Source organism: Planococcus citri, chromosome 4, assembly GCF_950023065.1.
Source record: "Planococcus citri chromosome 4, ihPlaCitr1.1, whole genome shotgun sequence".
Taxonomy (NCBI): domain Eukaryota; kingdom Metazoa; phylum Arthropoda; class Insecta; order Hemiptera; family Pseudococcidae; genus Planococcus; species Planococcus citri.
In genome coordinates this window covers 50347168-50373138 of record NC_088680.1, presented here as the reverse complement: position 1 = coordinate 50373138, position 25971 = coordinate 50347168, and the positions used below count along the sequence as shown (strand labels likewise).

The 25971-nt window shown below is 33.4% G+C and overlaps 1 protein-coding gene across 2 annotated transcripts; it reads left to right on the top strand.

Annotated features, from left to right (window-relative positions):
* Positions 1-4748: 4748 nt before the first annotated feature.
* LOC135842924 (uncharacterized) lies at positions 4749-20617 on the top strand. 2 transcript variants are annotated; one of them, XM_065360611.1, is made up of 6 exons: positions 4749-5181; positions 10084-10186; positions 10665-10798; positions 14495-14731; positions 14835-14923; positions 20226-20617. In XM_065360611.1, exons 3-6 carry the CDS (start codon positions 10719-10721, stop codon positions 20462-20464), a joined length of 645 nt encoding a protein of 214 aa, XP_065216683.1. In that variant the 5' UTR covers positions 4749-5181; positions 10084-10186; positions 10665-10718; the 3' UTR covers positions 20465-20617. The 2 variants fall into 2 exon arrangements, with proteins under 2 accessions (XP_065216683.1, XP_065216684.1); XM_065360612.1 differs by lacking the exon at positions 4749-5181 and adding an exon at positions 6562-9761.
* Positions 20618-25971: the final 5354 nt, after the last annotated feature.

Genomic DNA, 25971 nt, shown 5'->3' with positions numbered 1-25971 from the left:
AAGTAAAAATGGATCTACCTAAACTATTCCATATTCAATCGTAATGAATTCGCACTTGATTCAGTAAAACTTTGAATTATGACGTAATGTTAAAATAATAGACTTATGCGGGGCTCAAGAGGGGGGATTTTATATCATTACTCGAAAAAGTTATTTGAGATTATTTTAATAGCAATTTTTCATTAGGATTCTGAAAAAAATTATTCGAGAAAAAAATTTTGAATTTTTGGTGAATCATTCGCGAACGAATTGATTCGTATAGGTGACTTTTCTGCGAACGAACCAATTAACTTACCTAATTTTTCGTAAATCACTCTTGAAAGAATTGAATCATTCTTGGTGAATCATTCGCAAACGAATGAAATAATTTTTAGTGAATCATTCGCGAACGAATTGAATAATTTTTGGTGAATCATTCGCGAACAAATTGAATAATTTTTGGTGAATCATTCGCGAACGAATCGATTCGTATAGGTGACTCGTTCGCGAACAAATGGAATAATTTTTAGTGAATCATTCGCGAACGAATGGAATAATTTTTAGTGAATCATTCGCGAATGAATAGAATAATTTTTGGCGAATCATTCGCGAACAAATTGAATAATTTTTGATGAATCATTTGCAAACAAATTGATACATACGCGTAGATTGAAGAATTTTTTTTTTCAAAACTATTTACATATTTACGGAACTGATACAAAAATCAACAACCTAAAATTATCAAAACTATTTACAACACTATTTAAAAATTATATTTAATTTACAGTCATTTGCGTACTGCACTTGGAGGCTGATAAGGTCCAACATGTGGACGTGGAGTCTGCTCAGCCTCCTTGTGTCATCACTTTGGTCTAAAAGAATCACAGCCTCACAATTCGGGTGTTTATGGAGCCAGTTCACGTATGTGTTTGCTTTTTGGTGAATAATTAAGTCTACTGGTTCAAGCCGGAGGTCACTTTGAAGTTGCTCATTTGTGACAAACCAAGGAGCCTTAGTTATGGCTCTCATGAACTTATTTTGGAAATGCTCACCCACTTGACAAGAGATTTGCTGGTTAAGCCGAAATGCCGGCTGATTTTTGTAAATTTGCCGTAGAAAAAAGCCGGTTAGAAAAAGCTACTTTTTATAAAAACAGCCATTTAAACAGCCGTTTTTGACCAGAGAATGGCAGAATTTTTTATTTGCTGAACTGCCGGTTCTCACAAATCAGCTGTTTTTTATTCACCAATTATAGTGCACATGCGCAATGGGTATTTACAACTTCTTTTTAAAAAATTGAATAAAAGTACGAAGTGAGGTACATATAATTATACCGCTTGAAAACAGTAATATTCACCTTGCAATGATAGCTGCGTGGTTAGAGCATTGGATTGTCAAGTGGGAGTCCTGGGTTCGATCCCCGCTTGGGCTGGAAATTTTTTGTAGATTTCAGGTTTTTATTCAGCGATTTAATGCATTAGGTATTTAAACAGCAGCCAATTTTTTCCTGGTGTTTTTTTAATGGCAAATTTACTGTCATATCTGAGCCAGCTTTTTCACTGGCTTTTTTTATCGGCGAATCTATTGTCAAGTGGGCAATGACAAGGCGATTTGACTTTTTTGCGACGCCCCAAATTTCACATCCATATGACCATGCAGGAAGAAATATAGTTTTATAAATTACCCTCTTGTTGGCCAGGCTCAATTTTGAATGGCTTCTGAGTAACCATTAAAATTTTTTAAATTGTTGATTCATATGGTCACGTTTCTTTTTAACATGTTCTTGCCAATTATTCAGCTTACAAAATAGGTGTAAGCCCAAGCAGCAGTTGTGCTGTTCCACAGGGACTGGTTTGCTGTTGATGATAGTAGGAACATATCCGTGCTTGCGGAGCGCAAAATCTATCTGTACTGATTTATTTTCATTCAGCTGGATCTTCCATTTTCTAGTCATTTGATGATATTGCTTACGGCTGTTTGAAGACGACTTACAGCTTTCTCATAATTATCGTCACATGCAATGACACCAGAGTCATCTGCAAACAGCATGACGATAGTATCTTCAGTAACTGGGAAGTCACTTGTGAAAAGAAGAAAGAGTAAGTATAGGTCCCACCACACTGCCTTGCGGAACACCAGAGGCAATTGCTGTATCTTGTGATGAGCCACAGCCCCACTGAACTCTAAAGGTGTGATGCTTCAGATAGGATATTAGTAGATCACATAGACGGCTAGGAAGATAAGCTCTTAGTTTGATGATAAGTCCCTCATGCCAGACCCTGTCAAAGGCACAACTGACATCTAGGAAGGCAGCTGGCGCAAAATTGAAGAATTGATTAGTTTGTTTTAATTTGGTCAGAGGAAAGGAGATTGATTTTGATTTTTTTAACTCACGTAACTTCTTCCCAACTTCTCTCAAATTCCCCACCTCACCCAATTTTCCCAAGAATTCACACCTTTTTCCAAACGTTTTTTTGAGGGGGTGGGGGAGGGGGTGAGACAACCCCCCTCCAGCTGTCTACTTGAAAAACTACAAGTCTCATAGTGATTCAAAGATCTCAAAATTCCGATTTTTGGTACATTCCAACGATAAAAAAAAAAAACATCTTGCGCAGTTCGCAAGATCAACCGACTTTGCTCTAAATCACCCCCAGCAATTTACCAACATTTACCTCAGTAATTTACCAGACATTACCTCAAAATTTACCAATTTACCGAAATTTACCAATTTACCATTTACCAAAATTTACGGAACTACCAAAATTTACCGATTTACCAAAATTTACCAATTTACCCAAATTTACCAAAACTTACCAATTTACCAAAATTTATCAATTTACCAATTTACCAAAATTTATCAATTTACCAATTTACCAAAAATAACCCCAGCAATTTACCAACATTTACCTCAGTAATTTACCAAACATTACCCATTAATTTGCCAATTTTCCAAAAATTACCCCAGCAATTTACCAGACATTACCCCACTAATTTACCAATTTTCGACTTTTGACCAGAAAAGACGATTCTCAAAACTTGTAGCCGCCCGATCATATTTTACGACCATTTTTGACAATTTTTCAATTTTGGCGATCCCAAAAATATTATGTAAGTACTTCATGGACCCCATGACTTTTTGACGTTTGTTGAAATTCACTCAGATTATACTCGTATTTGTATTTAACGATTTTTCCACATTTTCGGCCAATTTTCAAGATCGAGTACCTATGTTTTTTTTTTATTTTTTTTTTACCAACATATTCTTACAGTACCTACTTGAGGGGTCCACCTAGAAATCAGCTCAAATTTAGTCGAATTTAGATGTATCCTCTGAACAGGTCAAGAATAAACTGCTACTAGATTTTTAGCTGCCTACTAAATTTTTTTTCCTCTTCCGCAGAAATCAAAAATCACTCTGTAGGTTCCAGAATGGCTCGAAATTGTGAAATTTGGATTCAAAGGTTTGGTTTTAAACAAAGCAAAACAATTTGTGTAAAATTAAAATATTTCTCTACTAACATAAAAATTTTGATTTTTTGAATTTTTTTCTCAGAAATATTCTGATCAAAAAATATAGTGAAATCGACCCTCTGGAGAAATCTAAAATCACTCTGGAGACTCCAGAATGTCCAAAAATGATGAAATTGAGACCGGGAGAATTTATAATAGTTTTAGGGCCAATTTTCATAATTTTTACAAAATAAGTAGGCAAATATTTTTTTTTTAAAAAAAACACAAATTGACGAAAATAGTCAATTTTGAATTTTCCAAAATTCATAAAAAAAAATTGAAAAATCAATTTGGGCTGCTGAAATTTTTATTGTGAAGGTTTCAGAACACGCTCTTTCCAAAAATCCATGTTCAGCTCGGAGGGGGATGGCTTTAGTGGTTACCTTGTTAGTCATTCAAAATGAAATTTTGTTAAATCAGTAGGCACTTCATATTTTATAGGTACCTAGGTATTACCTAATACTTAAGTATGCACATTTTAGAAATATGAAGATAGAACTTGTACAATTTCAAGAATTGCAACAAATTTTGAAACTATTCAACAGATATTCAGCTTGATTTCGAGATTCGAGATGGAAATCGTGAAAATTGATTATCAGACTACATCCAACGTACTTTGCAGATAAGGCAACCCGTATAACTTTTGTAATCGGAATTTTCTATTTAGGACACTTCGTCTTTACATCAATGACCACTCGAGACGTATTTATTTCAAGCGAAACCGAACTGATTTGACCACAAGGCCATACACACCGTTTAATTTGCCAGCCCAGTTGTCAAACAGTATAAAATTCCAGCCCTGGAAAATTTTTGAACTGTCGTCGGGCTCTAAAAGGTGTGCGATGTAACGTCGTCGACGAAAACTATAATCAAAATCTGTCCAAAACAACTGAGTTGCGAAACTTGTCCAAATCGAGAAATAAATCAACCTCGTGGCCCCCCTCGCAAAAGTTTTTCATTTCTCGCGCGACGTCTAACTACAAGTAAAATTTGTACACAAGGACTCGGCTACGCCGTCGTCGTTGCCATCAAATTACGACGTTCTATGGGCCTTCGCCGCCTCTCTCTCTCTCTCTTACTCAGTCTATCTCTGTCTTGCTCTCTTTCGATATACACAGTTCATTATGTTGAGTTTACGTGCGTGCGGCTCGGCTTTTCGCATTGTTGTCGTCAATTCGTGCCTTAATTCGTCGTACGTCAAAGCCTCCTCCTTTCATAATAATGTACTCTATATACATACTACTGTGTACTGCACTACGCGAGTATAAGGTGGTTCGAGGGAGCCAAAATCCTCACTCGTCCCATCGCTTATTTAAATACAGGCGCCGGTACGGACCGGTGCGAAATATTACTTCCGCACTGCATTCGCCATCCCTTTTTAGTTTACACTTATTTTTTTTTTATTTTTATTTCACCCGACATTGTTTCGTCGTCTTCTTCTTCTTCTTCTTCTTGTACCTAGTTTTCGCTTTACATTCTTTTTAACCTTGTTACACATTTGATAAAGTAGTTAGAACACCGCGTATTCATCGCCAAAACGTTGCTCATTTAATTTGCAGTTATGTGGCTTTTAGTTCGCTGCCTTTTTCCAGTTAGGTTAAAGGTGTAGTGATTTTGTCTGTGTGTGAATGCGCGCGCAGCTACTTTAAATTTTTTTTTTTGATTTTTTCGAGTTAATTTTTTGGTCAGAGGGTAAGTTTTTTTTTTACATGATTTTGGTAGGATTTGAATTTTTTATCAGTTTGGATTTAGGTACTTGGTATGTTTGATGATTCATTAAACGTTTTACTGACCTAAAATCTTATTTGCTTAGATTAAAATTTAAATAATAGCGAAATGAATCAATTTCAGCTTCACATAAAATATCTTTCTTAACGGGTAGATACCTACTTCAAAAAGTAATTTACTCCTTGCAAGAGCTTTGAAATCTGGAAATTCGATGTAAATTATATCAAGTACGTCTCCAATCTTCATCGAGATTGCGAGATTCATACAATAAAATCAATTGTATATTTCATGACACGTGTTTTCCACGAAAAGACTCCTCTATCAAGAAAAAAAACTTGACCCAATTTTCCTCCTTTTGCAAATGTGTTTTCTTTATCAACAGGGAAATGAGGTAGAAAACAGCAGCTCGGTTTCATAAAATGCCATTTTTTGGAATGCAATTGGAGGTACCTAATACCTAACCATTGGTAAAGATACGATAGAAGACTGAAAAATCGAAATATATTTTTTGAAAATGAATTTTTTTTCAAAGTGTGCAAAAAGTTGATAAATTTCTGAATTTTAAGAGCTAATTGCTGCAATTTTATCAATTTTTACCCAGAAAAACGTTAACGACGAAAGAAAAACACAAAATAAGCAAAATTTCAGTCTTTTTGCGTAAAAAAGAAGCATTTTAAAGCATTTTACACCCAAAAAAAGCACTATCATTTTTCACCATTCGCCTTAGAATGGAACGAGTCGCAAAGAAAAAGGGCATTATTGTCAGAAAAAAATAGGTACATACATAAGGGAAGGTATCATAAAAACCCTAGCCCTACTCGTCATGTTATTCCAGCCTCCTGAGCAATTTCATTTTTGACTACAGTACAGTTGTTCTCTAAACAAACCTTTCCATTCCTATTTTGACTTGACCAGGTATCGCCTAATGGATCTGCTCATGAACAGATTGCCTTGATCAGATCAGAATACGCTCTGATCTGATTAGATCTGGCCTGGTCTAATTGGATCTATGGAATGTTTGGATCTAATCAGATCCAATTATTTTCCGCTAGGCAATTTCTCAGCAATCTCATCATGTCGGGTAAATTACACAAATTTCAAAAATATTTTCAACGTCCCCCCCCCTCTATAGGAATAAAAAAGATTGATTTTTTATAAAAGTAGGTAGACCTGCCTAATTCTTGACAAAAAAAAATTAAAAGCAAAAAAGTCTTACCAAAAATTTAAAAATTTGAAAAATTAAAAAATTAAAAGTAATGAAAAAAAACTAAAAAGTGTTGAAAGTAAATCAAATTATCATACTTATAATTTACTCAAACATTTTACGTATATTTTTGAGTACCTATTTCCTAATCATGGTGTTGGGTAGTCCTAAAGTTGGGCTGTTTTTTCATTCCTTTCTTGAAATTTTATGGAGCGTAGTAACCAATAAAAAATCGTGGCCAGATGGCTTCAACAAAGGTTTGTTGAAGTCAATTTGGCTATGATTTTTTGTTACGTCAGCTGTATCAAATTTTTAAAAAAAGTGATGAACGAGTCGCCCCAATATGCACTTTTTAACGAATGTCAAAGAAATCACAAGTAGTCACAATTCCAAAAAATTACTTTTCAGAAAGTGAAAAAAATCTCATTTTTTTGTACAATTAAGTTTAAAATTGAAAAAAAAAATGAAAATTCAAAAAAATTAGATAGGTATTAAGTAGGGGTAATGGCCCAGTTTTTTTTTACTCTCTCTAGCCCCCCCCCCAGAATTTTATGAAAAATAAGTCATCAAAGTCATGAATCGATTTGAAAACCACATTAACATGTTTTGTGCTTCTTTTGGAACACAATACCCTTGAAAAGCTGCATTTTCCATTCAATTTTCATGGTTCAGGAGACTTTGAAAAATGTGATGTGAATTTAGTTGATTTTCTTAACAAAATTTTTAAAAAGTGTGTTTTGATTTTAAGGATTGGACGCGCTAATGCCCATCAAAATTAGTTCGTGAGTACATCGCTGAATTCTACACACTCTGGTCAATTAGATGAGCTAATTATTTTCCATCAAAGTTGTTTGCTAAAAATTTTTAGGTGCTAACTTTTTGAAATTTTTTATTACAGGAATCTACGAAATATCTGCTGAAAGTTCTCAATGTTCTGTCAATTCATAACATGTGTACTTGTAGGTATGAAGAAGAAGAAGGGAGTCGTAGTAGAGGTGTTGAATGTTCCCAAAAATTCAAAGCATATTATATTCTTTATTCTTAGATTTTTGGACGAAACTAGATTTATTTGTACAAATTTTTGAAACTGATACAGAAAGTATCTCAACATTCTCAATCATCACAAACATTTTTGAACTGGATCAAAGAGAAATCTATAGAGAACCTGAGAATACTCCACCAGCTAAAATTTCAGAGGCTGAAATTTATTTTTCAATTTTTGAGGAATTTTTGAAAATTTAAATCTATAGAGACCAAACACGGAAAAAATTCAAATTTTACCAAATTGATCTAGAAAGCTGAAATTTGATTTGTATCCTATTTTTGACCTTTCGAGAGTGGATCGGTGATAGTTCCAAATCGTTCTGGAGCTTCCAGCGGATTTTCGGATTTTCCATTTTTCAAAAAAGCTTGGGCAAATATCTTCTAAATCTGTTTGTGACGGTTCAAATCCAAAATTTTTTCCAGAAATTATTTATGATAAGAAATGAAAAAAATCAAAACCTGCTGGAGAATCCAGAATGGTTCAAATCTATCGCCAATCCAATTTTTTCAAAAATAGTAACCACTAAAGAAAATTTTGAATTTGAATCGACACATAATTTTTTGGATAATATATGCCTTAACCTTTCGAATAGGTTACAAAGATGGTAAATTTGAATTTAATACGTGCTGAAGTTTATTTTCATCCCACTTGTATAGCTTTTTCTCGACAAAATGGAAAACTCGAAAATCCGCTGGAGGCTCCAGAACGGTTCGAAACCATCACCAATCGATTCGAAATGTCAAAAACAAGACAAACCCCCAATGTATTGCTGTCTATGTTAATTTGATGAAAAGTTCTATTTTTCCCATTTTTAGTCCAAATTTGAACTAAAAAAAAGTCTAAAATCGAAAAATGAATTTCTCCTTTAAATTTTAGGGCATGGTGGTGTATTTTAGAATCCTCTATGGATTCCTTTTAGTTTGAGTTCAAAATTTTGAATGGGGTTGGCAAAGTGGAGATGCTGAGCCTCAAAAATTGTTAAAATTACGAAAATTTAGGAGCAGTGGGGGGGGGGTTATTTTCAAAATTTCAAAATGGATTCTGCAAATTAAAAAATTCAAGGAAATTTCAACTTTTGAGGACCTTCCTTTTTCTTTCTACACTTCAAACCATTTAAACAAAAAATTCATTAGATCGAGCTAAATATTCTGTGATGAGATTTCGTTTCCCATTTTACTACTTTGAAGTCACGCTCCTGAAAGTTAGTACGATTGTGATGATGGGTTCATAAGCTGTCTTAAACCACTGCAAATAAGGGCTGAATTTAAAGATTTTCGAAGTATCCCAAAATGCGCCAATTTTCTTCATCTTCCAAAATCCACACTGTTTCAAAAACATATCTCACATTTCAGCTACCTTCTGTAAAAAATTCTTCACCCCTCTCTCCCTGACCCGAATCTCCAAGTACTCGACCACAGATCTCCAAGTGCTATAAAAATCATTCAAAAATGTAGGCTTTTGCATTTTCATTTCAAAAACAAAATGAAACACCATCAACTCTCTATATCTACATAGATGATACCCATACATAATTATGTATAGGTACGCCATAAAATAAGCCCTTTCTACCCTTGAGACACCCATCGACTTGTTAAGAACCAATACACTTGCACCTAGTATTCATTACTATCGAAAATTCCAACACTTATGCCATCGAAGAGAAGAAAAGACGAAGGTAATGATGTCGGTGGTCACTACTACACTAGTACTTGCATTTTAGTACCAACATTCTCAACACAGATGAGCTGATGTGGTTTGAGAAAATTTAAAATTCTAATCGAGCTCGGCGCAAAAGAATGTATTTTAAATTCCGCGATGCGATTATGTGGGAGGAAAAGAATCAGCATATAGTACATATATACGAAAACAAGGTGACTTATACAACTACGTCTTGGGTTAGCAAAAGCTGTACAAAAGTCAATAAAAAATCAACGCATTGGAAGAAGAAGAAGAAGACGACGACGAAGAAGAAGGCGAAGACGTACAGGCAAGCAGGGCTATGTCGATGGCGCGGACAGGGCATTTGAATAAGCGCGCATCATTACCAGCTTATAAAATTCAATTGGTCCGGCGAGAGAAAATGATTTGGCCAACGTTGTCAAGCTTTCGCATTTGCTTTACACACATAAAGATGGGCAGCCGAGAGCTCGAGCTCGAGCTGTCGTTTGTTTTATGCGAAAACGTGTATCGTAGTGTACGACGACGTACTGTAGATATATACGAAAAGGCATCTATACAAACGTTCATCTGACAAACAATTTCCTGCTCCAAAGAACAACTCGATAGATCAAAATGGTAAATGAATTCCATCGTATGAACTGGACTTAAAACCCTCCGCATTAACAATGTTACTCATTTAGTTTTAGTTAATAATTTTCAGACTAAATTATAGCTCCGGAAATAATCAAAATACGGTCGTAAGTAAACCGAAACTTGCTGTATTTTGTACCATCCTGTATAAACACAACTGAATAGTCGACTTATTTGCATATTATTTTAAATTTACGCGATAAAACGTTTAATGAAAATCGGACTTTATATATGCGAAAAATATACTCACCTTCATATTTTTCGTAGGTACTCTTTTAAAGTTTTCTTTATTTTATTTTGTACGTAGTGACGAACGAAAATCTTTCAAGAATAAAACAAACGTTATAAAAGCAGAAAGACATTTTGTCAAAAGGAATAATTTGTGTGCTGTTTGTTCGGACGTATTCGAGGTAAGATTTCCTACATTTGTAGCTACCCAGATATTAAGTAATAAATTTTACCACGATATAGAGTAATTTTTTCCACATTTTATTTGGTTTTGATAAAAATGCGATTTTTTCACTCGAATATTCGCCATAATACTATCTACGAGCGTCGAGGTTAAGAAATATACCAATAAAGTTATAGGGCAAGGCGAGGCAAAGCGAAGACAATTTTTAGTGTTATAATGATGCCTTACACATACACGCTACAGCTATTTGAATACACCGCTATCTAATAAGTTGCGTGACAATCTTCGGCAGGCGTATTAGATACGAAATTACTGTTATACATGAAAAGCGCTTTATTTATTAATGATAATATATTTCGTTTCCACTTTATTAGCGGAATTATTTTAGATATGAAGTTTTTTTTTTTACAATTTTATAGGTACCTACGTAATTAATAAATAGTGTGTGTGATTTGATTTTTTATGTGCGTTGATAGGTTAACACTTACATCCTGGCTACAACATGCGGTCATTATTTTCACTCGGATTGTATGGAAGAACACATGAACGATTCGATAAACGAAAAAAGATGCCCGTTGGATAATATACAAATTCATTATTCGCCTTTAAAGTAAATCCAAACCTTTAATTACACGCGATCAGCGTTGGCACGATTTTTTGAATCGAATCGTAGCACGAAGTGTAATTTGATTCTATAGCTGTGTATAGCGAGTCATTGGTCTTTTCACGGGGTGATTTTTGTTTAGAAAAATCAGGTTGTTAAAAGCTCTGTGGAATTTAAAAATTCGTTTCAAAGTTAAATTTCAGATGTTTCAGTTTCAATTTTTTGGCGAATAGTTCAAAAATTAAGATATCCTATGGCTCGTTTTTCGAGAAAAACAAAAAAATTAAAATTTGATAAATTGAGGTAGAAAAACTAAAATTCAATTCGGACCCTATTTTCAACCATTCGAATGATTTGTGGTGGTAGCTAGTGTATCTGGAAGCTCCAGCAAATTTTTAGATTTTCTAGCTTCGGAGAAAATAGAATTTATTAATAAGTCTGAAAAAATTAAAATTTGATCAAATTGAGATAGATTGCTTAAAAATTTTCACTCTTTTTTTTACCACTCAAGTCAATTGGTCACGATTTTAACTCATTTTGGAGCCTCCAGGAAATTTTTAGATTTCCAAATTTGGAATTTTTGGTTCAAATATCATTGAAAAAAAATATTAAAATTCGATCACATTGAAGCACAAAATTCAAAATTAATTGACGTATTATTTTCAACCTCCCAAATCGATTAATGGTGGTTTGGAGCAGTTTTGAAGCCTCCAGCAAATGTTTGAATTTTTCTAGTTTTGGAAAATTTTATTTTTTGGCTTCAAAATCGGTTGACAATGGTTTGAAGTCAACCTCTAATATCTAGAAATTTTTTGGATTTCCTTGTTCCTCAGATTTTTGATCTTTGGAGAAAATGGAATTATTGATGGGTTCAAAAAATCAAAATTTGATCAAGATGAGGTAGAAAAACTACAATTTAGCTCGGACTCGATTTTCAACCATCCGAAATCCGAATGATTCATGGTGGGAGCCAGTCTGTCTGGATAAGCTCTATCGAATTTTTAGATTTTCTAGCTTTGGACAAAATAGAACAATTGATTGGTCCAAAAAAATCAAAATTTGATCAAATCGAGATAGCAAACTTAAATTTAGTTTTCACTCCATTTTTGACCACTCAAGTCAATTGATCACGATTGTGACTCATTTTGGAGCTTCCATGAAATTTTTAGATTCCCCGATTTGGGATTTTTGGCTCCTGAATCGATTGATGGTGGTTTCGAGCAGTTTTGAAGCCTCCAGCAAATGTTTGAATTTTCTTAATTTTGAAAAAAATCATTTTTTGACTTTCAAATCGATTGACGGTGGTTTGAAGTCAACCTCGAGTCGAACATTCAGAAATGTTTTCAATTTTCTTGTTTTGGAGATATTGTCATTATTGGCCTCATTTTATCTATAAAAAAATAAAAATTTGATCACATCAAAATAAAATGCTGACCTTAGGTTTATGTACTATGCTTTCAGCTATTTACTCAGATCAACTGGTGGCGATTTCAAACCATGAAACCCCCTCCCCCCTCATTTTTATACTTCCCAGTTTTTGATTTTTGGCTTCAACCTGCGTGAAACAAAAATTAAAAAATTGATCACATTGAGGCAGAAATCTAGCATTTTGTATAAACGTAGATATTTCCAATTTTTTGAATCGATTAGTGTTGACTTCGAGTCGATCTGGAGCCTCCAGATAATTTTTGAATTTTTCGGTTCCAAAAAATTGCTATAAAATCAGCCAAAATGAAATTCAATTCCTAAAAACTTGCATACAACACATGACCTTATGATTTTTACCTTCAATTTATGGGCACATATTTTAAAAATCTGTTCTTGTCGGTTCAAATCCAAAATTTTCTCCAGTAATTTACCAACTTATTTTTGAAAAAAAAAGTTGGTAAATTACTGGAGAATTTTTTTTTCATTGACAAGAAAAATCGAAATTTTGTTTTCGTCGTTTTGAATTTATTGGTGGCCATTTTGAACTATTCTGAAACCTTCTGCAGATTTAGGGATTTGGCAGCTTTCAAAAAATTCTCATTAATGGGCCCACCTTTTTCCATTTTAAAATAAATCAAAATGTGATCGAACTGAGATAGAAAATTTGAAATTTGACATGTACTCCATTTTCGATCATCCAAATCAGTTGATAGTGATTTTAAACCATTCTGGAGTCTCCAGCTGGTTTTTAGTTCTTCAATTTCTTGATTTTCAAGCCTCATTGTTCTTGAAAAAAAATCAAAATTTGACACAGGCAAAAAACTGCAGAGGTTTATTGGTTCAATCTCAAAATTCGAACCCCTGATCCGTCTATGAATTGATTTTTGGTGTTTTAGAGCCATTTTGGAACCTCTATTAAAGTTTCTAGTTTTGGATAAATCGTTATTTTTGGCCTCATTTACCTATTTATGAAAAAAAAAAATCAAAACTCGATGAAATTGAGACAGAAAGCTGCAATTTACTTGAACCATATTTTCAACAGCTATAGCAACTCGATTGGTGGTGTTTCGATTCGACCAGAAGCCTCTGGTAAATTTTAAGACTTCCCAATTTTGTATTTGCCTCCATTTTTCATGAAAAAAAATCAAAATTTGATCATATTGAAGATGGAAGCTCAAAACTGATGGATCTGTAGGTACCTTAATTTTGACCTTCTGAATCGATTAGTGGTAATTTTAAGCTGTCTTTAAAGCCTCCAGAAAATGTTTTCTTTCCTAGTTTGGCCTCATTCATGCACGAAAAAAAATCAAATCGAGGCAGAAAGCTGAAGTTTGGTTCAACCCCAATTTCTGACCTAAATCGATTGGTGGTGGTCTCGATCAATACTGAGGTTTCTAAAAAAATTTTGTATTTTCTAGTTTTGAAAAAATTGTTACAAAAATAGACAAAATTAATTTCTTTACCTAAAACTAGGATGCACTGTCAGCTGGGACTTTTTTGATCGATATAACCGCAAATTTTTAAAATCAGTTGCTGACGGTTCAAATTCAAAATTCTCTCTAGCGATCCGTTTTTGAAATTTTTTTTAATAAATATGGATTTGAACTTGCAGAAACGGTTTCGAAAATTTTTCATGATTAATTGGGTCTCAAAAACAAAATTCCCAAGTTTATAGGTGCTAAATTTTATTTTGGGCTTTTTCAGGTCAATTTTTCCAAAACTGGAAAATCCAAAGATCTACTGGAGGCTCCGGTGTGGTTCAAAACCGCCACCAATCGATGCAGGTGATTGAAAATACGGTTTAAACCAAATCCCAGCTTTCTATCTCAATTAGGTCAAATTTTGGCTTTTTTTAAATGGAAGAAATGGGCTAAACCGAAGAAAAAGAAAAACTTTCAAAAGGCTTCAAAATGATCTGAAACCACCGCTAATGATTCAAGAGGTTGAAAATAGACCATCAATCAATAATTTCAAGCATTCCAACTTAGTGAATCAAATTTCGATTTTTTTCATGAAGAATGAGGCCAAAAATCTCAAACTGATGTTTATTAGCTCTTGAAATTTATACAAAAATCATTTAAAACAACTTTTGGATAGGTAGGTACCTCTTCTATCCCTCTTCCCCAGACTCATGTTACGAAATGGGTAATCGTAAAGTGGCAAGGAGGAGAGCGAGGGAAGAAAGACTGACGCGAATTAAAACCCCAAACCATTTCGAATGACAATTTCAGCCCATTTAATTTCTCTAATCCAACCGATAAACTTTTTTATCAGACTCAAACCCATCAAATGGACAGAAAAAACTGCGAAAAAAGAGCCAGAAATAAACCTAGGTCCGCTAGAAGTAAGGGTAAGTCGTATGCACTTGGAAGAGCGCCCAAAAGACTCGACAAAATGCACCATCGCCGCAGCTCCAAATACCCACAATAATAATAGTAAAAATCCCGCCACAAAAACATCCAAACAACGGATCAAACTTACTCATAAAGAGTGCAAACCGATCGTTTACGAGTGAGTATGAGCATTACACGTGGGTATTTTTCATCGTATACATACATAGTCATCGTATATTCACGTAAGTGCATGTGTTGTGGACGTACTTTTCCCATTTCAGAGAATCAAATCTCGACGAAAGGTTACTCAGCGCAAAAGTAAATCCACTTATGACTATTCTAATGTCGCCGCATCTGAAACAATATATCGGTAAGTTAATCGTTTATAGGTTTAGCTATACGTAATTATACGATATCATTATCGATATGAAATTGCTACTTTGGATAAAAGTGTGAGGAGAGGGGAGGTAGCGAGGTACAATATATGTAATATGTCATGCAAACCTATAATTATCTTCATTTATAAAGTCGTCCGACAGTATAAACTTTTCAATCAATTTGTGTAGACAATTCTTGAAAAATATCGTCACTCGATAGTTCGATATCACGAGCAATTTTCATGTATACAAAATAGAAAACAATCGAATTCGTGCGAGTGTATCTATTACATATTATAGCTGAAAAAAAAACCAGCACACACGTCGAGTTGTGCGATTAAAAAATCATATGTTTTAAATGTTTTATCGCTTATCTGCGTCAAATATCTAATCAATAATTGACGAGTAATTATCGGGGCTATAAAATTAATTTATTCGATAATTATCGAATTTATCTACTCGTACACGTTACGTGGTGGAGAATGTGAGAATGAGAATGCCAAGTGCTAACACCAAAACCTGTTCGACGACTTGTTGAATAAATCGTAAAACAATGCGATGCGTCGTTCTCGAGAAACAAACTATGAATCATCGAATTGACGCGATTAATTTTTATAAAATTAAAAATTATTACTTCGGCACGATTCGCAAATCCGTATGGGCTGCGAAAAATTCGATGGAAATTCTATGAAATGGACGTAAATTAAGTTTTGGAATCTGATTGTTTGGCCGGTGGTGGACGAATGAATGAATGTGAATGAATGGATATAAAAATGGCCTTCGTTGAAACGAATGTATATAATTTAAGCGAGGTGGGTTCGAAGAGTTGAAGTTGAAGCTATTCGATGGTCTCCCTGAAAAAAAAGGGTAGGTAAGTATTCTTCTAGGTACTTATATGGCAGAGCAAGAGAAGTAAAAATGGACTCCCTCTGTTGATGCAAAAATAAATTTAGGGGGGAGGGGGTGTGAATTCATACAAAAAAGAAGGTACCTAGACCTACGATCATGCATCATGTTTTGACAATATTGCCCCAATTTTCGAACTCGTATGAGAAGCAATGTGTCTGAAATGTTGAAAATGATCCGACTGGCTGATTCAAGATCCAAAAAATTGAACTCTATTTACTCGTGGAAAGTTTTTGCCATTTTAAAGAACATGAGAAGGAAGGTGCAAAATGCAGATTTTCTGACTGATTTCTCGAAACTGTCACGAGTTGGAATCCCCACAACTACCGGTTCAAAATAGGTGCCAATTGAATAAATAGTCAAGATTCAACGATGTTTCTTTCTGGTGAAAGAATATAGAATTACTCATCCGTGCACGCGTGTTTATACGTTTTTAATAGTCAAATATTTTGGAATTTTTCACGAATTTCTTAGTAATTTAAGATATCAATCTAGTCCATTTTCAGAACATTTTATTAAATTTATAGTACATATTCAAACTTGGTTTTGAATTTTTTTCATCTGTTTTATTTTATTTTTCTTTCTTAATTTAGTACGAGTACGTAACTTAATTAGCTCCAACAACAATACCTAGCTATCTAATTCAATTGTTTGATACTGTAACAAAATAGGAATGAACTAATGGAGTCTCCTCTACAAAGAAAGTTTTAAATCATGAACATTTTTTTTCTTGAAATTCGATGTCAATGATAAGATCTCAAAAATTGGAATAAAATAATTAAATTTCAAAAAGTGAACTCTAAAATGACTTACGATGCATATTGAAATAAAAATACCTACCTAACTGAGTGAAAAGAACACAATTGAATCATGAATTGTATTCAGATTTATTAAATTCTAATGTAAGTATAAGTAAACTAAATGTTAAACTAAAATGAATTCAAAAGAATTTTTGAAAATAAAATAAAAAAAATTAAGCCCAACTAAATTGAATTGAACTTAAAAAAAATAAATAAATAAATAAAGTTGAAATAAATTAAACGAAATTTACCTAATCAAACTTGAGAATAAATTTAAATTAAGAAAACGTGAATTGAATTGAATTAATTACTTAATTAAAATTGAATTAAGTAAAATAAAATAAATTGGAATTAATTAAATTAAAATCGATTGCACTAAATTGAATAAACTAAAAAAATAAATTGAATTAAATTAAATTTACGAAAAATACTTAGGTGGAAATGAATTAAAACTAAAATTATGATTCAAAAATAATTAAAAAATTGTTGGAAAATGTTTTGAAGTTCAATCTTTTTGCCATTTTTCTACCGTCTCCACTCTTTTCTTTTCTAAATTACTCTCCAAAATAAGTACAATTAGATTTACATAGGTACTCAAATGAAAAATGGGCTTGTCTTGAAAACACTGAAAAAATTTGAAATTGACAGTAAAAAGTCGATTTGCAAAGTTGTGGGTACCTAGACCTACCTTCTCCAATCAACTTCTTGATGTTTTTTTCAACATGTGTGTTTCTTCTGTTATTCATTTCATAGCTATTGAAAGGGCGAGCCTCAGGAATCAGAACGTTATAATATAAATACCTAATTCAACCAAATGAAAAAAGAATTCTCAAAAATTATCTTGTTTGATCAAATCTTCCATAATTTCTTTTTTTGTGACTTCTTCGCAAAAGATCAAAAGTGAACCTCACAGAAATACTCCTTTGAGATAGTCGGTTAGTCGCGCATGCCAAAAATTGAATAAGGTTTGTAATGTCCAAAAAAGACAAAATCAATCAGAAAAATTGTTTGAACTTGGAGGGACCCAGGAAAGGAGAGGACAGGAGAGGGGGTAAATTACAGGTGATTTTTTGGTAAATTACAGGTAGTTTCTTGGTAAATTACAGGTAGTTTTTTTTGGTAAATTACAGGTAATTTTTTGGTAGATTACAGGTAATTTTTTTGGTAAATTACAGGTAATTTTTTGGTAAATTACAGGTAATTTTTTAATAAATTACTGAAAACTTTTAGGAAAATTACTGGTTATTTTTGGTAAATTACCGTTAATTTTTGGTAAATTACCGTTAATTTTTGGTAAATTAGTACTGTTAATTTTTGATGAATCGTCTGAGGCAGGGCTTGAAAACCGGATAGATATCACTCTCGGTTTTGGTTTCGGTTTTGTGTTTTTTGAAAAAGTAAAGGTTTCGGTTTTGGTTTTGGTTTAGGTTTTCAGAAATAATATCTCTCTCGTTCCGGTTTTGCTTAAAGGGTTTGATTTCAAAGGAATCGGTTTCGGTTTTGGTTTTGGTTTCGGTTTTTTCCTTTTTTCTCCTTTTTTTAGAAGGAAGAAGGCCAAGAAAGTGATCATTTTTTCAAGTGCTTTGTGTATGTGACTAGAAAGCTGCACTTTGGCAGTGCCAAATTTGTCAATTTTTTTAGTTTTCAGGCCTTTTTACCTTTAGCATCAGTTTTTACTTCATTTTTACCAAAAATGCAGTATTAATTGGGCTAATTACCTGAAAAATTCCAAAACCAAAACCAATTCAGTTTTCAATTGGTTACGCTCTCGGTTTCGGTTTTGAATTTGAGAAAATAACGCTCCCAGTTTTGGTTTTGGTTTTAGTTGTGGGAAAATAACGCTCCTGGTTTCGGTTTTGGTTTCGGTTTTGAGCAATTTTAATCGGTTTTTGAGGGTTTCGGTTTCGGTTTTGGTTTCGGTTTGCAAGCCCTGGTCTGAGGTAATTTTTGGTAAATTACTAATATTTTTTGGTAAATTACCGGTAATTCTTGGTAAATTACTGGTAATTCTTGGTAAATTACTGGTAATTCTTGGTAAATTACTGGTAATTCTTGGTAAATTACTGGTAACTTTTGGTAAATTACTGAATTCTTGGTAAATTACTGGTAATTCTTGGTAAATTACTGGTAACTTTTGGTAAATTACTGGTAACTTTTGGTAAATTACTGAATTTTTGGTAAATAACTGGTAATTTTTGGTAAACTATTTTTCAAATTGCAATTTTGTCCACGATTTGTGGACCAAATTGTACCGAAATTTTACCATTGATAGAGAACTCCCTGAAGTATAAGTGGTACAAATTTCAGCTTCATCCGTGCAATAGTCTTCTCACAGCGCTCTCTCAAAGTGTCACTAATCAAATAGTGCTTTGCAATTACCCCAGTCTACCTTACTAGTAATTTGATGATTTTTGAAAAACTTGAGAAAAATTGTTAGGTAGATTTAAAAAAATTACATACGTTAGCCTGCCGAAAACTTGAAAAAAATGACCAATTTCTGACGAATAAATGTAAGTAGTTGAATTCATGCCATTTTTAAAAATTTATTTTTTGACATTTTGATAGGCGTTTGAAAATTGTGAAAAAATTTTGTCGCATCATCATTAAGGTATAGAAGAAGGAAAAAATCCCTAATTTAAAATTTCTTTTGCTGAGGAGACTGCTCCCATTTTTCTCAGTAACTAAAATTAATTCTCTGTCAATGTTTTCGAAATTCTCTAACATTTCTCCGCCTTTGCCTCGATAAAATCCTAATGTACGTAGGTACTTAATCGGTTACTTGGGTCGAAAAGGGATTCAATAAAATATTTTTGAAAATTTGCGTCATAGAGAAAAGGCTACTGTATACTTTTTTTGTTGTTGCAAAACTAGTAAGAAAACCCTCATTTTGAGAGATTTCAAAAATTTGCTGGACCCTGGATTTACAATTGAACGACTAGAACTTTTATTATATTAACCCCGTCCCCAATTTTTTCCCCTTCAAAATGTTAATAAAACGACTTAAATCTATATATATGTATGAACCATTAAGTAGGCATTGGAGTTTTTTGAAACAAAAAAACTTCATTCCTAATTCCTCGAAAAATATTTGTTATTAAAATGTAGGCTATACTAAAAACACATCTAAACACAAAACGCTGAAAATTATATGTAAAATTATACCCTTTTTGAAGCCAAAGACGCGGCGATTTATCGAGGCGCGAAATTATTGGTTTCACTTTAATTTGGTCGGAAAACTTGGGTGTATAGTTTTGCGGCGATGGTATTTCAGAATTGATTTTCGTTCGCATACATCGAAGGAGGAGGGAATAAGGAGTTTATGAATTGAAAATCAAGCTTAGAATTATTAAATGGCTTATTCGGATCGTTTTAATTGAATATACTTAAACTAGCTGGATTTGGTAGATAGGCTTCGATAGGTTGGTAAGTATTTTCTAGACGCGTAAAACTTACCTCCTGTACAGAATGTATGTGTAATATGTATCTGTAAATTAGCACACGGCGAACCTTCTTCTTCTACAACTTGTGGTTATATCGTCGACGAATATAAGTGATAATTTGTTGTTGCCTACCTACTCGTATGTTACAGAACAAGAAGAAAAACGTGATCGAATCAACGATGTGAATTTCAAAAGGAAATCGTTAAATAAAATAAAAGTAAAATCTTTGGAATTTCCGGACGATAGCAACGCCAGAGGAGTAGGAGGAGGAACGGCCAAGTTACAGAAAAGTCGATCAACTCCGAGTCCTTCGAATTGGGTGCAAAAAACATTAAAATGTAAAATTGCTGACGGGCAAACTCGACCAATTAAACGCTGTGATTTGTAAAACTGTGTTACCATTAAAGTCACCGTGGTCTATAACGAAACTGAACAAAAAAAAATACAATTACTCGCGTAATTACCACAAATGGTTTGAATTTATTGGCCAAAATGTTGTTGATTTTTATTATTATTGTAATATAGATTTTGCACTTTGTAATGGCTCTATATGTGTATAGTTTTTCATCACACTGGTCGACTTAATATTCGTATAGGCGATACGATGGCTGGCGATGGCGTAGATAGAGATGGCGAACGTGGATATAATTTTTAATCTTGCTCACACATTTTGCTGCTGTATGGTACGATACACAAGTATAGGCCTACGATGGCGGCGGAAAATAAACGTGGCCGAATATTCGGAATTTTTTATATTTAATCATCGAATAACAAGTTTGCTCGCGCCATTTATTGCGTTATCAAAATAGCGATTAATGACTATATTTTTTGGCTCGGCGAAACGACAGAGTGGAAAATTCGAAAAACGAACGTTTAGAAATTTTAATCACACTTCGGAATCGAGGGCAGTTCGCTCAGCTCTTTCGTTCGTACTTCGTTTCGTAGTAATATAGGCTTTATATTCGTAGTGCTGGAAAGTGGAAAGTGGAAAATGGAAAGAGGACGGTGTATAACGGAAGCGCCCGTCCCGCAGATACACTGGCTCTGCTATAATAATTTACCTTGAGATAACTTATATTAAAATGTCCTTCTCGTAACGCGCAGATCAGAAGGGAAGGAGCGCGACGCCCGAAAATTAATAACCGGCAGAAATTAAAATTCGGTTCGTAGCTAAATGGAATTTGAGAGAAAGCTTAATACGAAATTCGCCTTTCTCAAACGTCCGACTCTGCGAGTAATAACTGAATCCTACGTAATTAAATAAATTCTTCTTGCGAGCAAAAATGTGTCGAAACGACAAATACATACGACGAAGAAACGACGATTTTTATTTATTTATTTTTTATGTTCACCTAGTTTTTTTTTTAGTTATTTTTTTGGAAGGGGTCGCCATTTTGGATAAAATGCTATAGCTCAAGTGTAAATTAGCCGAACGAAAATATTAAATTTTAACTGCGTTTAATTAACCAAATCTGCAGTTTTAATTTCCAGTTTCAGGTTGGTCCTGGTGCTTTATTTTGAATTAGTTGAAAGCAAATTCGCGTATACAGGCCTGAGCCAGACCTTTTCAGGGGTAGGAAATGGAAAAGTGAACATTGCAAAATTCTTGAAAAATGTTTAAAAATAGGTAAGTAGGTACATATGTATCATTATACAGCAATACTAAGTCAAAATAATTTTTCTAGTTTTACTGCGTTCCTCATTTTATTGTTATTAAACGTCGAATTTTAAAACGAAGGGGTCCAAAAGAGTCCAAAAGGGCTCAAATGAACGTGTCCAAAAATCCATGGCTCCAACTTTTGCAATCAGGGTTAAAAACAATGACATTAAAAATTTTTAAAAACTGACTAATTTGATAGTTTAGTTTTTTCTTTCAAATGATGAGCTATTTGGACGAAAAATATAAATAGATCATAAAAGTTAAAAAAGGTCAAATACGCTTCAAAAAAAAAAACAAAACAACTTACCTATCCAGTGGCTCCAAAAATATGCGTATGATTTACATACTCAAATCCAGCAAATTTTTTATAAAAGGAATTTTCTATGGAGTTTTTGATTTCATTTTTACTTTTTCGAAGATTGGAGGGTGGTTTATATTCATTTTGTAATTCTAGCTTTGAAAACATAAAATACTCGTATTAAAAAATATGTAGTACCTACCTACTTAGCTACAAATTTCAAAACTTTGAAGCTGCTGATCCAATCCCAAGATAACTAGATTTCTGAAATGTTTCGACGTAGGTACATTTCTTTGAGCTCATTCACTCACCATTCCTGAAGCTTCCAGAAAATTTTCAGAATTTCCAGTTTCAGATTTTTGGCCTAAATATTTTCCATAAAAAAAATTGCAATTTGATTACATAGGTAAGTATTGAGGCAGAAAGCTCAAAGTTGATTGATGCATTTTTCTGATTTCTTGAATTGACGTTTCAAACCATTCTGGAGTCTTCAGCAAATTTTTAAATTTCGTACTTAGTTTTGGATTTTTAACCTAATTTTCAATGAAAAAACTACAATATGGTTGTCAAAAGGCTCAAAATCGATTGATATCTTACTTTCGACCTCTTGAATTGGTTGATCGTGATTTTAAAGCCGTTTTGGAATTTCTAGCAAATTGATTGAAGCCTCTATAAAATTTTGGAATTTTCCAATTTTGAAAAAATAGCTTCTAAAAGTGTTCGAAATGAAATTAAGCTACAAAATACTTGAATACACTGACCTCGGAACTTTTTCGATCAATTTGGGCACAAATTTTCAAAATCTGTCTCTTTCTATTCAAATCCAAAATTTTCCCTGTGGATTAATTTTTGAAAAAAATGACAAATTTCTTATTTACTGATACTTACCCTCGACGTAAAATATTAAACGTTTGCTACTGCCTTATTTTCGACTTCCTGAATTGATTTCTGCTGGAGCCTCCAAGGAATTTTTAGATTGTCCAGTTTTGAGGGGAAAAAGGAAGTAACACAATTATGTTTTTTAAACCGTGACAGAAGCTTTTTTTGAAAGTTTTGTCATGAATCGATCAAAGGGGTTACAGAGACAGTAATCCGAGTGTAATTATATAGTTGTTGAATTTAATGTTAGCCCTTTTTAGAGCAATTTTCTCAAAACTGAAAACCTCAAAAATCCTCTGGAGACTCCATGAGAGTCTCAAAAGCGTCACCAGTCGATTCAAGTGATCGGAAATGAGGTTTAAACCAAATTTCAATTTTCTGTCTCAATTTGATAACATTTTATTTTTTTTTTATCAATGAAAAGGACCAAATCTGGGAAACAGAATAATTTTCTGAAGGCTTAATTGAAATGAAACGACTGAAACCAGTACTAATCGATTTAGAAAGTCAAAAATGAGGTGTTTATAAATTTTGAGCTTTATATCTCAGTACATAATAATGTGATTTTATTTTCTCCATGGAAAACAGGATCATAAATCCCAAACTGGAGATTTTAAAAAAATTTTAAAAGCTCCAAAATAGCTTAAAATTGCCACCGATTGATTCTCCGGTGGTCGAAAATAAAGTGTAAACAAAATTTCAGATTTTCTTTTCTCAATTCAATTCAATTTTTATTCAATTTTCGACCTTCTGGAGCATTCATTGGTATAGTTTCAAACGGTTTTGGGACCTTCGGGGGTTTTTTAAATCTTCCAGATTTAGAAAAATTCGCATAAAATGGGTCAAAATAAAATTTTGCACCGATAAACTCTAATCTATACTATCTTTGTGAGCATTTTAATCGATTTAGGCATAAATTTTTGAGAACCCTTCTTGCTTGTTCAAATTTATATTTTAATAATTTTTTTCTAATGTAAGACTCGAAGAGTTAAACAATCCTTCTAGAGGCTCCAAAACAGACCAAAAAAAAAAAATCACCAATTAATTTTGTAGGTTACAAATAAAGTAAAAATCAATTTTTAGTATTTTTATGCCAATTTATTCAGAAATGAGGGCTTTTTATCTTTTTTTCCAAAAACACCTAGTACCTAATTACTGGAAAAAATTCTGGATTTGAATGGGTGGAAACAAATTTTAAATATCTACTCGTATTTGTGCTTAAATCGATCAAAAATGTCACACAGATGACTTAATGTGATTTTGATCCTATTTGTGGATATTTCTCCAAAACATCAGCTAGAGGTTTTAGAATGGCTCGAATGCATCGTGAATGAATTTCAAAGATCGAAAGACCATCCAAAAATACATCAACAGGTCAAATTTTATCAGATAAATTTTATTTAATGATTTTAAGGTGAGCGAATTTTGAAAATTTTTGATTAGGCTTACCTATTTTTATGAAAACTGAAATTCAATCAAATTGAGAAAATAAAGCTGTAATTTAGTTAATACATACTTACCTACCTTATTTTTACCTCCTGAATCAATTGGGTAGAGATTTTGAGTCATTTTAAAGTTTTAGGCAAATTTTTAGATTTTTTAGTCTCGAAAAAATGTACATGAAAACCAACTTGAAAGCATCTTACAAACTTGGACGTACCATCTTTATGACCTTATTTTTGAAATTCCTCAAAAATATCTCTATAATCGAATCGGGGGGGAGGGTGAATAATGGGCCACAAGTCAAATCTCTGCTTTCTATCGTGGATTTACCTAAATTTTGATTTCATATGATTTCCAAAACCGAAAAATCTAAAAATTCACCGAAGACTTCAGAACGATTCAAAATCATCACCAATCGATTTTTGAGAGTTACTTCGCATCGATTCTCATCCTCTAATCCTCTACAGGCCTGAATCCATCATCCATGCAAAAAATATCTACACGTCTTAAAAAGTTACTAAAAACACTACAGACTGAAATATACAAGTGCTTTACTCATCCTTATTACTTACGCGATTTCACCCTCCACCTCTCCCAATCCTACTCTATAACACCTTCGAACCCATTTTTTCAGATCAGGTCCACGCGAAGGCCAAAGTTCACCAGCCAACACCTCTGATCTGCATTACTTTGTACACGTGCTGCTGGACATTGGTCAACATACGGTCATACCTACATATGTACCTATACCAACTCATAACTAGTATGACTCGTGATGTCCACTGCTTTGTTCTACGCGTATAATATTGGTAAGTCGACTATCTCGCGTGCTGGACACTGGTCAGTTTTCAGCCACAGTCAACCGAGTGGACAGAGAACAGCGGCGAAACAAAAGTGAAAACTTGATCGGTACACGAGCTCTTGAAATATCGTTCTTCGTTCGATCGCAAAGGTATACCTACAACCTGAACCTAGTTATAGGTACTATATCTCATTAGCATCTAATCTAGTTATACACGATATCCAGGTGTATGATTTTTTTTTTTTAAATACGAGACCGAAACAGGTTCCAGGAAGTAATCCAGATTGTTCTTGATGTTCGTTAGTGAATGAGGTAACATATGAGTACTTGTAGCGAATATCCAACGTGTTGATACAGTTTTCAAGTGAGAAGTTAATCGTGACATTTTTCGGTTAATTTATGCGCATATTTTGAAGAATTAGTGTCATTGTGATGTGATTTATAACGTTTTTTTTCCTTCGTGGGTTATCGGAGCTTTTAAGATGAGCTGTGCGTACTTTCAACTGAGTTGAAGATTCCGCGAAAACAACAATACCCGAAGTGGACTCTGAAAATACGTAAAAATTCGTTGTGTTTCTCTGTCTGTCGACCCTTTTCTTGGAGTCTTTTTCATTTTGTACGTAGGTACCTATCTGAAGATTTATGCAGATCGTTCGGACTTTGCAATTGATAAGCAATGTACTTTGTAACGGTACAATAAAAATATTCATAATATGGGGAAAATTGCTCCAGTCACTTTCTACCATACAACGACAACCTAGAATGAAAAAAAAAACACTTCTCTCGTACATAAAACTGGTTTACCAATTTGAA

What these genes read in the sequence shown, in the direction of transcription:
- LOC135842924 (XM_065360611.1), top strand. Translation starts at nt 10,719, where the DNA reads ATGGAAGAACACATGAACGATTCGATAAACGAAAAAAGATGCCCGTTG. An exon ending in ATTCATTATTCGCCTTTAAA is followed by an intron (nt 10,799 to 14,494) that starts GTAAATCCAAAC and finishes CTTTTTTATCAG; the next exon opens with ACTCAAACCCATCAAATGGA. An exon ending in TGCAAACCGATCGTTTACGA is followed by an intron (nt 14,732 to 14,834) that starts GTGAGTATGAGC and finishes TTCCCATTTCAG; the next exon opens with AGAATCAAATCTCGACGAAA.